This window comes from Eleutherodactylus coqui, chromosome 9, assembly GCF_035609145.1.
Source record: "Eleutherodactylus coqui strain aEleCoq1 chromosome 9, aEleCoq1.hap1, whole genome shotgun sequence".
In the NCBI taxonomy this organism is placed as follows: domain Eukaryota; kingdom Metazoa; phylum Chordata; class Amphibia; order Anura; family Eleutherodactylidae; genus Eleutherodactylus; species Eleutherodactylus coqui.
Window position 1 is genome coordinate 158,084,825 of NC_089845.1, and position 17,434 is coordinate 158,102,258.

Genomic DNA, 17,434 nt, shown 5'->3' on the forward strand with positions numbered 1-17,434 from the left:
GACACAATACTACCCAATGGGTGCAGCGACACAATACTACCCAATGGGTGCAGTGACACAATACTACCCAATGGGTACAGTGACACAATACTACCCAATGGGTGCAGCGACACAATACTACTCAATGGGTGCAGCGACACAATACTACCCAATGGGTGCAGCGACACAATGCTACTCAATGGGTACAGCGACACAATACTACCCAATGGGTGCAGCGACACAATGCTACTCAATGGGTGCAGCGACACAATACTACCCAATGGGTACAGCGACACAATACTACTCAATGGGTGCAGCGACACAATATTACCCAATGGGTGCAGCGACACAATATTACCCAATGGGTGCAGCGACACAATATTACCCAATGGGTGCAGCGACACAGTACTACCCAATGGGTGATTCAACTGCCATCTCTAGAGAAAATAGTATGAACTAGTAGCTGCTATCAATACTTAGTTTTAGTGAGTTTGCTCCAGGCCATTGTTCTGTGTACACTGAGGCTTCCACCTCCTACGGTTATCTGCCCCAGGAACAGGACACCGCAGTTACCCCGGCTGAACGAGCCACCTCTGGTCTTAGTACCCAAACCTGGTGACCAGCATGAATCCTGAAAGTTCTTGTACAGTGGTTCTATGTAGACGCTGGATTACTAATTTACTTATTACTTAACCAGTATATGGCAGTGTGTACTTCCCCATTGTGCGGCGCTGCTGCCTAGACGCTGCACGGTATATTATTTTACACTGTATATAATGGCACTGTATAGCATTGTTATATAGGGGACTGTATAAGAGTCTGATCACATATAATGGATTTGGTGTGGGTTTTCTGCAGCGCACCATTGGAATGGATTGACGCAGATTTTGGTGCTGCTTGTTGGTTCGCACCCTCAGGCTGCGTTCACACGGCAGAATCCACCACGGAGTTCTCAGCACGGATTCCGTCTGTGACGTTGCTCTGCATAGGATTCTGCACGTAGTTTGCCCATTGACAGGGCTAGATCAGCGTCTGGATCCCGAGTATAGCTGTGGCTTACTGCCGTGGTTTTAGAGGCGGAATCCATGCAGGAAATGCCGTGGCAGATGCCGCTGTGTGAACATAGCTGAAGAGTCATCTGGCCGCTCTATGCAGTTCGCTACGTTGTATGGCGCCCGTTCTTATAGCAGGTTCTGCACGGTGCACTTGGAGCCGCTAGCGTCCCGTTTTAGTCATTATACGTATCAAAGACTACAAGCGGTCAAATATACATTTTTATGTGAAAACGGACACAGACGTACGACTATATATTTAATGTATATATGCTAAAAACGTGCGTCTATTTGCAGACTTGTTTCCATGTATGTTTATTGTACTCACTAGGGGCTCATTCACATGGGCTCTTCTGTATGCCAGTATAAGGGGAGGCACTGCGACCGGCGTCCACGCTCAGGGGCAGTGTGGAGGGATAGGAGGCCGGCGCTCTGCAGCATTGCCTCCCTGCATTGCTGGATACCGCGATGGCGGTGCAGATTATTCGCCGTGGACGATGCAGCAGGAAAGTGAAGCGGTAAAACGGTTTTGTTTAGCGTAAGTGGATTTTGACCGCCGATACTGTATGAGATAACAGGCCTGGCCAAGGTGGGGGGGAAATGGTCTCATAGGACTATGTTAGCGTAAAGAGTTAAAACAGCGCCGGTCAGATATGTAAGGCTTAGCAAGGGTTAATGGGCTCATGTGTGTCAGTAGGGATGTCATAGAGTGCGATGTATATGACAGAATGGCGCAGTAAGGGACAAGGCAGCAAGTCATATGGATTGAAGTCCAGTGATGTAACGCGGAGTATCGGACCGCCAGTATAAAGCGTGACGCCCTCTGGAGTTGTAAATGACGTCCGTTACGCGGCTCCTGCTGGGGTCGAGGCCGACGGCCATAATGATGATGATGTATTTAACGGTCATGTAATGAGATGTACAATAAAAGGAACACCAGGAGGAACTAATTACCGCTGCCAGGAGGAACTAATGAGTAACCGATGTAAATGTTGGCAAAAGACGCCGTGTGATGAAAATGGTTTTTTTGCTGTCGCTTTAGGTGAGAGAGTTTATGCAGCGCATATATAATGTAATATTAGAATACTCAAACCCCCCTGTGGAGCGCAGTGACGTTAATTATGCGAATGTTCAATAAAGTTGTAATTTTATAGAAAAAAAACATGCCCCTTCTGCTTCTCTACACCCCCACCTGTGACCGTTTACACATGTATGGTCCGATTCCTAATTGGATGGAATGCACACGGTGATAGAACACGCGGATTTCAATCAGTTCTATTCACATAAGTGTTTCCCTCGGGCTTTATTCCCACCAGCACATAAACGGCGCATTTTCATGCCCGGGCGTATATACGGTATACATGTGAAACATTGGTTTCCAATGCAGCTGTTCACATGGGTGAATATACTGCACATAAAAACATCGGCAGCGCGAAAAAAAGAACATATACGCAGGCAGCGCATATACGCTCAGCCAAAAGATGATATACGCCGGCGGGTCCCATAGACTCCTATGGGAGCAGGATAAGAGAAGGGAGGGGGAGGCGTTTTTTCAGCGTCCAACACTGCGAAAAGCTTACAGGTGCCTTTATATAGTCATTGGAAGGCATCCCGAGGGTTTTGGCAGAGCGAAGGTTTTTCAGGATGCAGCGGTTTTTTTTTCGCTGAAAACAACGCTCGCGGTCGTGTGAATGGGCAAGAAACGTTGGCCGTGATCGGGGGAAACGGCCAATCAGGCGCAGGAGTAAAAACTTTAAAACACCATCGCCGTATATCCTCGTGGGAAAGAGCGCTCAGCCCCGGACTGTCTGCGTCCGCAGGGCTTCAATAGATGGGCGCTATTCCGTCCCGTTAAACGGCCGCGATTATCAGAACCGGACAGAATGAAGCCACTGGTTTCAATGGTTTGATATTCACTAGCGGGATTCTCGCCCGCTAATACTGCGTGCGACAAGGATAGGGAGGGACTTATTGTACCGCTTTTTTTTTTCAAACTCACACGCACTAGCGCAGAGTTTGAAAAGTCCAAGAAAAAAAAACTGGTTCTCAGCGGCGAGCGTAGCGGCGGGCGTAGCGGCAGGTGTAGCGGTTGGCGTAGCGGCAGGTGTAGCGGTGGGTGTAGTGGTGGGCGTAGCGGCACACGCATCCGTGTGAAGAAGCTCTAACTTGGAAGAATTCCCGTACAACAATCGGCCATTCAAGTCAATGGGTGCGGTAAAAAAACGGACCGCACTCGCCTGCCATGTGAGCACCTCCCATTTTACTTCCATGCACGCTTTGTCTCCATGGTGATTTTAAATAACTTCAAAAGAAACAAAAAAAATGTTTTTTTACCAGGTGGAAAAAATAGACGACAATGGCGGTGGCAAAAACAAATATACCTGAAAAACAAGTGAAAGCCGCACAAAAATCAGTCCATTTTTTGAAAGCTGGCACTCGCCAGTGTGAATACGGCCCAAGGCTCTCATTAGCATTCTGCTCATAGGAAGAGAAAAATGGAAAGCCGGATCATCGTAAACCAGAAGCAAATGGTGCCGGACAGACCCTGCAGACCATGAGGCCATAAACAGATGGGCGTATGCGCAGCTACTCTCGTTGCTACGGAGCACAGTTGTGCATGTACCGCATTTTGTTTTTTCCCCAGACCATTCATAGCCGCGCTATAGCGTATGAGTTTTAAAGAAACCGCGGTTGGATAAGCCCCGCCCATCTTTCTCTCACGTAGTATTAACTATAGTGGGAACGAAACCATCTCCATAAATGGTTTTGTTTCGTCCTGTTATGCAGCCGCCATTTTCACGGCCGTATAACTAGATAAAATCGCGCCCATCTGTGTAAGCCCTGACTATAAGGGCTCCAGCACACAGGCACATTAGCGACCGCAAAATCTGTGCGCCAAATGCGCAGCAAGTAGAACCCATTCATTTTTATGGCTTCTTTCAAACATTTTTTTTTCGAGTGGCGGGGAAAAAAAAACACGAAACGTTCTACTTTGGTGAGCAATGGCGCACTGAAGATCCCCCGTCTGCCCAAAATCGCACACTGAACGGATGTGAGCGCCAGCAGCGCAAAAAGAAGTGCAGTAAAAAAGCGCCATTACGGGCATTATAGCATGCGACCGTGCACTTTGCGCATATATGTCACGCGACGGCGAGCGTACATGCACTTCCGCCCGTGTACCGGAGCCCTTATAGCGCTTGGCCAACTTCTGCATGACGCCTCTATCACCCCCCTTCCTTGCCCCCCACCAACACACACCCCGTTGCACCGGAGCGCACAAGAGCTGCGCCTTCTTCCTTCGCAGCCCCGGCCGTGCGCACAAGCTCTATGCAGTCGTCTCGATTGCAGCTGAACTGCAGAGCATCTCCGTGCGGCAGGAGAACGCGCTGAATACATAAGCAGCTGCCGGCGAGCGACCAGTGCAGCCTAGTGGTGAGCGGTGGGAGGACGCCCCACGCTGCTCTCCATGCAGATACCCACCCAGGTTGTCCGTCACTTGATACGAGTCCTTAAAATCCTTCATCCGGAATCCGATGACATCGACGAAGTCTTCCACCAGCCTGAAGAGGTCTTTAATGCTCAGAGCCATCTGGAAGGCAGGAGAGAAAGAGAGTTGGGAGTGTTTGTGGCCCAACGGTGTGAATACTTACTCAACGGGGTGTAATACATACATGTAAAAAAATGCATCAGTCCTAATAACCCCTTCCTGTCGGAGCCCCGAGGATATTGTTTTTCCGTACCGATCCACCTGGCCGGCCGTGCGTACGGCGCTCTCGTCCCTTTTAATGCGTTTTAAATAACAGGTCTCGCAATAATAAAAACAGCGACATTAAACATCAAATTAGACTTTATCTGTTGGCTTTTCAGACCGTCCCGTTGTCTTGACAACCCGGAGGAGACGCGCATTCAGCCGTTTGTAAGGAGCAAAATAATAATAATAGTAATAACAGCGGCGAACAGGAGCAATAATAATACCGCCATATTGTGATAGAATCGCAGCCAGATGGATATCAGGAGGATATGCTTTCCTTTGGAGGCGCAACAAAGGCTTGTTATATGATATATCTGTACGGCCTCGACGGGGGCGGCATCAGTTACAAAAGTTATTTTATGAGACTTTAAACTTTATCCCCTCGCCTGATGGATAAACCCCAGAGCCTAGAAGGAGAGGCGGAGACTTCTAGAACTACTACTCTGTATGTAATGACTAGTAATTATTAGGACATTATAGTACCGGTGTTTCTGGGGGCGCGATATGCCACTTACTGATATCATATAGTGAAGGGGATTGGAGTTGTAAGCACACGGCTGCTGGTTTAGGAGCTGTGATGACGTCATCGCCGTTGCGCCTCTGGGGTGTTGGATAGGTAATAGATATCTACAATGTGCATGGACCTTTACATAACTAACTATCCTGTATGTAAGGAGACCCATATTGACCTCTGTATGGCAGCATCTGTTCTAGTGAAGCCGAGAGTGGAGACTGACCCCCAATATGGTAGGAACTCCCCTACATGTAATAATAGCTATACTGGAATTGACCTTTATATGGCAAATCTATTCCATATGTAATAGCTATACTGGACATTGACCTCTACATGGTAATATCCCCACTATATGCAATAATACATATACAGCCTCTACATTACAGTATGTTCTCGGTACAGATGTAGCAAACATTAACTTTAACCTTAAGACGTTAACTACACAGTATGTACTGTAATTCCTATACTGGACATTGACCTCTATAGGACATTATCTCCTCTATGCAGTATGTAATATCATTCCTCCATATGTGATATTACCTATACTGGATGCTGATCTCTATATGGCAGTATAATACCTATACAAACACCTCTATATGTAATAATACCTATACAACCACCTCTATATGTAATAATACCTATACAACCACCTCTATATGTAATAATACCTATACAAACACCTCTATATGTAATAATACCTATACAACCACCTCTATATGTAATAATACCTATACAACCACCTCTATATGTAATAATACCTATACAACCACCTCTATATGTAATAATACCTATACAAACACCTCTATATGTAATAAGTCCTACACTGGCCTCTGTCTGACTGTAATATTACCTACAGATGTGACACATTTTACTGCACAGAAGGTTATCTTATCTGAACCCATTAAAGAGCCGTTGTTATCTTATCTTATCACAAATCCTGTAAAGTGATTCAAAGCGTAATAATAACCCCCTGATAGCAACGCACACTGTGATATCTCATTGCATTAAGGACCCTTTTAGAGGGGACAATAGTTTGGCGCAGATGCACTCGACAGTCGCTACTCGCTCTTGTGCTTTATACAGAAACGATGATTGCTGAGTGTAAGGAGGTGAAGTGTCCCGGGATCTTCCAGCTGCCCACCCCCATTCACAGTAAACAGGTCAGTAAATAAATACTGTACCAACCTCACAATGTAACTACAGAACTAAGTTAATAATATAGATACAGCCCCAGAACCAAGCTCAGTACATAAATACAGCCCCAGAGCCAAGCTTATATATATATATATATATATATATATATATATATATAGTACCAGAACCAAGCTCAGTACATAAAGCACCAGAACAAAGTTCATAGTATAAATACAGCACAAACCACCCTTAATATATACAGTACCAGATCAAGCTCATAACATCAATACAGCACCAGAAACAAGCTTAGTATGTAATTAAAGCACCACAGCTAAGCTTATAACATACAGTACCAGAACTAAGCTCAGTACATAGATACAGCTTCAAAACCAAGCTCAGTACATAAAGTATAAGAACCAAGCTCATAACATAAATACGGTCCCAGGACCATGCTCATAATATAAATACAGCACCAGAACATAAATACATTAGCAGAACTAAGCAATTGTGTTGTGAGGCGCTGATAGACCAACAGCAGTCCCTCAGAACATCAGAAGGGAAGAGACAGAGCCAGGAGGAGGATGATTCATGCAGCCCCACAAAGCACTGCTGCATAGAGGGAGAAGAGCATCTGCCTGGGTATACCTAAGGGGGACAATCATTCACAGCCCATATCCTCCTAGTGCCTCCTAAAAGCTAGTGGCCAGCTCTCTGTGTGACTGCATGGGTCGCATATAGCTAAAGCTGGTCATGGTGCGCACTGGTATATGAGAGTATCTCCTCTATATGTAATATTACCTATCCTGCACACTGACCTCTATATGACAGTATATCCTCCATATGTAATATTACCTATCCAGCACACTGACCTCTATATAACAGTATCTCCTCCATATGTAATATTACCTCTCCAGCACACTGACCTCTATATGACAGTATCTCCTCCTTATGTAATATTACCTCTCCAGCACACTGACCTCTATATGACAGTATCTCCTCCTTATGTAATATTACCTCTCCAGCACACTGACCTCTATATGACAGTATCTCCTCCATATGTAATATTATCTCTCCAGCACACTGACCTCTATATAACAGTATCTCCTCCATATGTAATATTACCTCTCCAGCACGCTGACCTCTATATGACAGTATCTCCTCCATATGTAATATTACCTCTCCAGCACACTGACCTCTATATGACAGTATCTCCTCCATATGTAATATTACCTCTCCAGCACGCTGACCTCTATATGACAGTATCTCCTCCATATGTAATATTACCTATCCAGCACACTGACCTCTATATGACAGTATCTCCTCCATATGTAATATTATCTCTCCAGCACACTGACCTCTATATAACAGTATCTCCTCCATATGTAATATTACCTCTCCAGCACGCTGACCTCTATATGACAGTATCTCCTCCATATGTAATATTACCTCTCCAGCACACTGACCTCTATATGACAGTATCTCCTCCATATGTAATATTACCTCTCCAGCACGCTGACCTCTATATGACAGTATCTCCTCCATATGTAATATTACCTATCCAGCACACTGACCTCTATATGACAGTATCTCCTCCATATGTAATATTACCTATCCAGCACACTGACCTCTATATGACAGTATCTCCTCCATATGTAATATTACCTCTCCAGCACACTGACCTCTATATGACAGTATCTCCTCCATATGTAATATTATCTCTCCAGCACACTGACCTCTATATGACAGTATCTCCTCCATATGTAATATTATCTCTCCAGCACACTGACCTCTATATGACAGTATATCCTCTATGTGTAATAATATAGATAGCAGAAAACTCCTGCATATAATTGTGTAGATTGATTTATTGGCGCCGGCAAAACATTAATGTTGTATCTTAAAAATCAAAGCTTGATCAATGTGCTAATGAGTCAGTCCACAGCGCAGGCGATAATTGCATAATTGCAGCCTGATCCATAACATCACCGGGGGTATACAGGGAACGGTAACTCAATTATGTCCAAAATCTATATCAGACAGTCAGTATGTACAGTAATTGGCATAACTAGCTCTTCATGGACTGGGCACTCTGGCACCGCGGTGTTCATAGCCGGTTAGCATCATCACTTTTCGTGTCCTCCTACACTTCCCTCCATGCATCCCTTGTGGGAGAGAAGCGTGACATGAACCACTGCTCACTTGTTGTGTAGGGAGAGGGGGTCTGACATGCCATAACAAAGGGAGAATGGGTATGTATAGTGGGTTATGGATGTCCTTGGGTCCTGACGTCACACCAAGGGGCTACATCTGAATAGAGTTGGTCTGTTCAGTCCATGTTCTTGTGGGTTTAATCCTGGTACTACACCCAACTCTTGGGGAGGTCTTCACAGATCTGGGGGATCTCCAGAAGGGTATCATTCAAGGAAGCAACACTTGGGAGACATCTTGAGTTCTATGAATCTTCAATTTTTGTCTACCCTTACAAGTTAACCCATTATGGACTAAGCACCTTAAATATATGGCGCTCGCTCTGAGCTTTAATCACAGCCAATAGGAAATAAGCTCCTATTCCTGCAATCTAGCAGGAGCAGATTGGGTCCTTGGCTGTCAGAGACAGCCAAGGACCCAGAGGAGAAGACTGAAGCAGTTTATAACTCTTCTACCTTCTCTTCTGCAGTGAATATAGAAAGCGGCAGTGGCATTTCCTGTATTGGACCTCGTGATCATGTGATCGCCGGTGACCCTGGCATGTCATGCTGGGTCTTAGGAGACTCAGATCAGCCTTGCCAATGACTAATGTCACACTAGGGGGATGTTTTTCTCTGTAACGGGAGCTCCTATGCATACCTCAACTATAGTGGAAAAGTGGGGAAAAAAGCCAGAGTGAATGACCCCCAGAGGTCTAATATTATGTCATGGGGACATAAATGGTAAAAAAAAGTTACTAAAATAAGTTTAAACAATTACAGAATCAAACACAAATATGTATATAGAAATGTCTGAACCAAAATGGGGAAGCCTTCTGTACTTTATTTTAGTGTAAATGTACTCAATTTAAAAATAAATAACTATAAATTAAAGAAAATCTATATTTTTTATCTATTTGTACATATAACCGCTAATACAAAAATAAAAGGGAAACAAATCAGTGAGAAGGGGTATTAAAAATAGTCCTATATATTATGGTAAAAAAGGCAGCAAAAATAATTGTAGCAGCCCGAGAAAAATAGAACAAGCCCATAAAACCAACAACAGCAAAAAATGACCAAAACGTGTCCGATCCTTTTGGACTGAAACACTTTGGACCTTAAGGGTTAACATGACACATTCAGCTCTGCTACATCTGTGTATTACAGCAATCACCCACTGGCCAGCACGTGAACCGTCGGATATAGGCTCCCTCCAGGCAGACATGTTCTGATCATGTCCAATTACCGTGACGATCGTCCCAACGAACTGCGATATTTTGTCATCGCTGAACTTCTATGGAGAATTGTTTGATTGCTTTTCTGAATTTCCGTAATGTTGATGATGAACTTAAAAGGGTTTCTATATAATTAAAGCTTTTGCAGCTTTCTAATAGACACTGTGCTTCAAGTTCTCACTATTAAAAACAACTCTGCTTGCTGTCACTGAATAGGTAAATACTTGCTTACTATGGTTACTTTAACCCAAGGGCAAATGGCGCATCTGCATCGGCTCCAGGGCAGCAATGGCGCCACATTCCACTGTGTCTGCATCCTTAGTTGGAAAGTATTGGGGAGCTCTGAACAGCTGTTGTTGCTCCTATAGGTGACCACTAGGGGATAGAGAAGCCCAGGTGCCAACAGGAATAGGCTTCACCCTCTGTGTGACATGTTAGTGATATGCTAGTGCATCACCGCCCTGAAGACAGGGAATAGTAGAAGGATAAGTCCTTTCTCCCTTGCAGAGTGTGGGAGACGTTTCCAGGTACTGAGCAAACACCATATAGAAATAAAAGAACTGCGCCACAGCCTGGTGTGTGACGCAGCAGGCAGCAGAAGTGGCGGAGGCCATGCCACAGAAGTACAGTCAGGAAGTGGCCAGCAGCCCAGCGAGATCAAGGTGCTTGCAGATAGGTCTGTGCAGCCACCACAACGACTACAGCAGGCAGAGAGGTATGACAGCGGCCACACTGCCTGCCTGAAAAATGGCACCTAGAACCAGCGGAAGGGATGGACCGCTGACCAGATCATCTACAGCTAATATACCCCCTCCACTCTCTGGTCTCTGGACAGAATTCTGTCCCAAAAACAGAGGGTCACTTTAATACTTCACACCAATGACCATTTGTTACAAATGTATCCAGTCCAGCCCATCCTCTGTGAGTGCAATAGAGCAGCAGCACAAACATCACTCCTGTCTAGAGATGAGCGAGCGTACTCATTAAGGCAACTTACTTGAGTATTGCCATTATCGAGTACATTGCTTGCTCGTCTGAAAAGATTCGGGGGCCGGCAGGGGTGAGCAGGAAGGAGCGGGGGGGGGGGGGGGGGGGAGAGAAATCTCCCCACCCATTCACCCCCGCTCTCCCCCGCCGCCTCCCGCCGCAGGCATGTACTCGAAAATGGGGATACTCACTTGAGTAATTTCCCTTAACTAGTACGCTCGCTCATATCTACCCCTGTCCTGATAGTTTGTTACAATGTGTCAGTGCAGGTATGATGTATCAGTCTGGAGTCACAGAGGATTGTCTAGGTTGGATACAATTGTAACAAACCCTCAGATGTGAGTAGTATTGGGTTTAGACTGTCTTTCTGCCTGCAGATGCAAACAAGAATATTGACATTCACTGACAGCAAGCAGAGATTTTGGAAATAGTGATAAATTGACACAAAATTGGCATAAAACTACAGAACCCCTTTGAATAACTAGAGCAGCAGCAGCAATAGCACTGAGGTCATATATGAGTCGCTGCCCGGCTCTGCTCTTGCCTCTGGCGTTCCCTGATGAATGATCCGCCCTCCGGAGAGCGCCGGGGGCTGATGTCATAATGAGCACAATATGGATTTCATTCCGTTCGCCATCCGTGCTCATAGACTCTGACTAGTTCCTCCTCACTGTGCAGGATTGGTACTGGTGCCGCTCCTCAGGTGGAGCAGAACGGGTTCATGGTGAATAGTCAGAAATTGATGATTGATTGGCAAGAATTGATGATGACTGATTATTGATAGTAATTGATGATGATTGAATGATAACTGATGATGCTTGATTGACAATGTACTGCAGATTGATTAGGATTGAATGACTGATGATTGGTGATAGAATGAATCATGATTGATAATTAATAACGTGCTCTAGATTGAGTATTGATAGTTATGACTAATTGATGATGATGACTGATTGGTGATCATTGATGATGCTGTGCAGATTGATTATTGATGATTAAGATTGAGTGAATGACTGATGATAGTGATTGGTGACAATTGATGATGTTATGTAGATTGATTATTGATGATTATGATTGAATGACTGATGATTGGTGCTAATTGGTGATGATTGCTGTACAATGGATTATTGCCAATTGATGATTCATGACTTAATGAATCATGATTGATGAAGATTATGATTTATGGTGTGCTGTAGACTGATGATTATGACTGTCTGATGAGTGATGATGAGTAATGATTGATTGATGATATCTCATGAGGCTTGATTGATTATGCACTGTAGATTGCTTACTGATGATTGAATGACTGATAATTGAGGACAATGATTAATTGGTGATAACTGATAACCCCTGATGATGATGCACTGTAGATTGATTATTGATGATAATGACTAAATGATTGATGATTGCCGATGATGCTAGATTGGTGCTAAGTGGTGAAGATTGATAACGTACTATATATTATTGATGATTGACGATTCATAAGGGAATGTATTGATGAGGATGATGATTATTGATGTGCTGTGGATTGATTACTGACTATTTATAGAGTTAATGTAATTGATTATGGCTATTAATTGATGATAATTGATGATTTACTTAAGATTAATTATTGGTGATTTTTTATTGTTATTGATGTTAATGATCAGATGATAATTGATGATGAATAGTAATTTGTGATGCTTGATTGATGATTGGTTGATGTACTGTAGATTGATCACTGTTGATTATGCTTTTTTGTGACTGATTGATGACATTGATTGGTGATAATTGATAATAACAATTGATGCTGTAGATTATTAATTATGTATGATGATTGATTCGAATAATTGAATAATGATAGTTAATTAATGATGATGATTGATTATAATTGATGTACTGTAGATTGAGCATAGGTGATATATTTATTATTGATTATAATGATGATTGAATAATTGATGATTAGTGATAAATGAGGATGCTTGATAGATTATGTACTACAGATTGATGATTGATGGTGCTTGATGATGATGATTGAATGTGATGATTGATTATGTACTGTAGATTGATTATAGATGAATGATTGATTATCCCTGGTGAGTAGTGATAATAATGCTGATGCTTGACTGATGATGGTTGAATGATGATGATTGATAATAACTGATGATGATGATCAATGATATACTGTACAGTAATTATTGATTGGTGGTGATTTATAGAATGATGATGATGATTATTAGTATTAAACAGAATTTTAAAATCTACTTTCCCCCCTAGTGGCTCCCCACCTGCTATATAATGAGATTCCTCCTGGAGCATCAGGATACATTAACTGCTTCAGATTTGGAGCATTCTAAACAATACATCAACTGTAATAGCACCACGGCAGAAATAATTGCACCCCAAGAGCTTGATGTCTTCCATGGCTGTCAAGCAGGAAATCAATATAAAGGGTGTGTGTGTGTGTGTGTGGGGGGGGGGGTCTCTTGACAAGCATTGCACTGACTCTGTTTACAGCTGCAGTCGGACGGCCGTCACACTGTAATCAATCTGGGACCCCTGATCCCCACCACTGCCCACCCCTGGTGTCTGCATTACTGCACACAGATGCCAGGAGGAGAGGTCAGGGGTCATAGACTGATTATAGCAGGGGCTGCCCAACCGGAGCTGTAGACAGAGTGATTGCAATGTCTATCGGATTGCTGCCTGGCTGGAGACTGTTAATACTGGGACTAGAGATGAGCGAGCACGCTCGGATAAGTCAGTTACTTGAGCGAGCGTTGCCCGTCTCGGGTAACTGCATTCTTGTCTGAGCGTGCTCAGGGGGCGGCGGGGGTGAGCGGGGGGCGGTGGGGGGGGGGGGGGAGAGAGAGATCTCTCTCACTCTCTCCCCCGCTATACCCCGCCGCCCTCCACCCACCCACCCGAGCATGCTTGGACAAGAACGCAGTTACTCGAGATGGGCGAGGCTCGCTCGAGTAACTGACTTATCCGAGCGTGCTCACTCATCTCTAACTGGGACCACTATGGGAAACACTAGTAGTACTGGATAAAAATATAGCGGATACTTAATATTTGGGCCATTTTGGAGGTCACTATTACTACTAGGGCCACTCTGGGGGTCATTATTAATATTCAGGCCACTATAGGGATTATTGTTACTGCTGGGACCACAACAGGGCACAATTACTACTGGGGCAACTATGGGGGTTACTGTTACTACTGGGATCACTATAGGAGTCACTATTAATACTGGGGTCACTAATGGGGTTACTATTACTACTGGTGACATTGTAGGAGTCACTGTTACTGTTGGGGCCACTAAGGGGGGCCACTGTTGTTGGCACTACTGCTCTGTCACTTCAGACAAGTCTCAATGCCTCTAATGTGTTCGGTCTCTTGTATATGGGTGCTTTCAATGTAAAAGGAGTGTTTTTTTTACTGGGGGGGGGGGTTGAACCATTTCACACTTCACAGCATTAAGGTTTTTAGGGCCCCCCTGCCCATGGTCCAGCCTACTCTTTGCTGTGGCCCCTCACACCGGGCCCCATTGCAGCGCTCTTGGTTTCTATCTTCCGTGTATCCTCGGTATGACGGCAGAGCATGGGCGGACTGTTATCACTCACCATTTGGGCTTCGTCCCACTTGTCGCGGTTTTCGTCGGACAGTAAGTTGCTGATGATCTGAACGAAGTTCTGCAGGAAGAGAGGAAACAATCGGTATTGGCAGGCAATTAGCGTGGGGACAGATTGTTACCTCCAGGACTTGTGAGAACATTCTGCTTCCATCCCACCTCACACTCCAGCAGATTTACTATCCCGAGACGCCCGCTCGCCAGGCAGACTCCCCCCAGGCTTCGTGTTATTCTGCGCCATCTACACGTGTCTGCCCGCACATTGTCACGGCTCCTCCACATCTACACGGCTCAGATACCGATAATCTGGCTGGGAACATCATCCATTCCGTCTCCAGAAGCTGCAAATGACTTTCCGGGTTGCTAACAGCAGGGCATGTGCAGGGGGTGTAGGAGAGCCGTATCTAAGCCTATTACTTGTCTGCTGAGCTGCTGTATCTAAGCCTATTAGGTGTGCTACTGTCTGCTTACCTGTGTATCTAATCATATGATGTGCGATACTGTCTGCTGAACCGCATTTCTAAGCTAATCATGCATGATGCTCTCTGCTGATCCACTGTATCTAATCTCATCATGTGTGATATATTCTGTTTAGCCACTGCATGTAAGCCTATCCCGTGTGACACTGTCAGCTTAGCTGCCGTATCTAATCCCATCATGTGTGGTCCTGTCTGACAAGCCATGTATCTAATCCTATCGTTTGTGGTATGGTTTACTGAGCTGCTGTATCTAAGCTTACCAATGTGCTAGCATATGCTGAGCCCAGTATCTAAGATGATCTAGCATGATGCTCTCTGCTGGGCTGCTGTAGCTAAACATATTGTGTCTGTGCAGCTGCGGATCCAAGACTCACCTGTGTAATTCCATTGGCTGAGCAGTGTATCTAATCCCATCATGTGTGATACACTCTTATAAGCCATGGTATGTAAGACAATTGCATGTGATACTGCCTGCTGAGCAGTGTATCTAAGCCTTTCATATGAGATAACGCCACTTCAGACCTATCATGCTATATCTATATCCTCTCACCTGGACATCGTTGGATGACGGGCTGTGGTACGGCCGGCGGAAGATCTCCGTCATGTTCCTTAGACTGTCCACAATAGATAAGATGTCTCCGCTATAACTGGCACCATCTTGAGTCGCATCCACCAGCGTCTGGAGCACCCCCGACACTCCTTCTCCCTTCTGCCCCCGCTGAGCTTTCGAGAGATGCTCCCGTATCTGCAGTATACAGATAAGATGCATCAGATAGTAACACGTAGTGATCTTTGATATACACTGACGTGCCAAAAGTCATGGGATAGCAGTATGTAAAGTGATGATGAGGTGGCGTTACCTCAGGGGACGGCTGGATAATGTCTTCACCTGTACAAGTGGTGAATCTTGTGAGTGAGGTAGATCACCGGCCAGTGGGATCATGGTGAGGCGATGTGAGTTATAGGAGTTGGTGCCAGGCGGATGGGATGTTCCATTTCCAAAGTTGTGCAGACTTTTAATATTACTCAAGCCTCAGTCTCACATGTATACTGGGAATACGTCATAGAAGTCAGCGCAGGGGCTACCCACGGGTACTTAAATGTGACCGTCTGTCTAGAATTGTTTATACGAACAGACAAGAGCCTCCGGCAGAAATCGTATCCACATGCAATGCAGGAGACCCCACACATATATCCCGCAGGTCAGGCTCATGGGATATGGGAGCAGAAGACCCACCAGAGTGCCTCTGTTATCATCATAGTACCTGACACAGCGCCTCACATGGACCCTAGAGGACTGGCAACATGAGGTATGGTCCACTGAGTCACGGTACCACTTGTTTTGGACTGTTAGTCGGGTTTGTGGGTGGTACAGACCCCATAAAGTCATGGACCCCTGTTGTGAAGATTGCACTGTGCAGGCTGGGGGTGGCTCCATTCTGGTGTAGAGTCTGTTTTCATGGCATTGGTTGAGTCTAATGGACCACCTAAACACACCGACTAGTGCCCACTACGATTTATCACTTGGTGACTAGTCGCTACCCTTCATGAACTTCATGTCCCCCCACAATGATAGAATATTCCAGCAGGATAATGCACTGTGCCATCAGGCCCATATTGTCCAGAATTAGTTGGTGGAGTATTGTGGAGAGTTCCTACGAATGGTGTGGTCTACATGTTCACCCGCCATGAACCCAACCGAGCATTTATAGGATGTGGTGGAGAGGTCCATTCTCATCTGAGATCTTGCACCCACAAATAACACAGAGCCGTAGGGTACCCAGACAGCTCAAAAACCCTCCATCCACTTGTAGAATCAATGCCATGTTGAATTGCTGCACTTTGTGACTCTATAGGAAGTCTTACATGATATTAGTTCCTATCCCATGACTTTTGGCACAATTGCAGGCACACCATATCTCCTCAATGATGAGACTCTCAACAAACATCAAAATCCCTACGGACTATATTTTTGTCTACACCCCATAATAAATCACTCCAACTGGAGATGTCCAGAGCTCTCTGCAGGATTTCCCCTTTAAATGAAAGACATCCAATATGGCCGCCATTACGGCTCCCCTAGAGGTCATTAGTTGGCTTTTCCCACCTCCTGAATGGCAAATCTGCCTAATGCTATAAGCAGAGATTGTGAACCTGCAAACACCAGGCATCACCAATCCCTTAAACGTCCGGCAGACATCCCCTTTTGACTGCAGAGTCTTTAAACGCGCCAATCTCTGCACATTCGCAGGCTCATTAGTCAAAAGGAACTGTAATAAGAGACGGCATTGTGCTCGCTACGTTATTGTATCGTGATGGAAAACTAACAAGTGTTCGTTTCGGCTTTTTTTCCTCCCTCTCCAAATACCATATTTAACAGCTTAGGTCTCATTTAGCGGGACAAAAAAAAAGAAAAAGCGGAATGTGCCAAGAGCCTTAAAAGTCAGCGCACAAAGGTGAGCGCGATTCAGAAGGGAATTATGGCGGCTTGCTGAGCACAT

At 44.9% G+C, this 17,434-nt stretch overlaps 1 protein-coding gene across 1 annotated transcript in view; it reads right to left on the reverse strand.

Annotated features, from left to right (window-relative positions):
• The window catches only part of ADGRB1 (adhesion G protein-coupled receptor B1), a 651,809-nt gene that overhangs the window by 277,212 nt on the left and 357,163 nt on the right, over nucleotides 1-17,434 (reverse strand). Inside the window, exons 11-13 of the mRNA XM_066578727.1 lie at nucleotides 15,484-15,678; nucleotides 14,447-14,515; nucleotides 4,512-4,620 (exon numbers count right to left, since the gene is read on the reverse strand). Of these exons, the coding sequence (XP_066434824.1) occupies nucleotides 4,512-4,620; nucleotides 14,447-14,515; nucleotides 15,484-15,678 (373 nt within the window). The remainder of the gene's footprint in view (nucleotides 1-4,511; nucleotides 4,621-14,446; nucleotides 14,516-15,483; nucleotides 15,679-17,434) is intronic.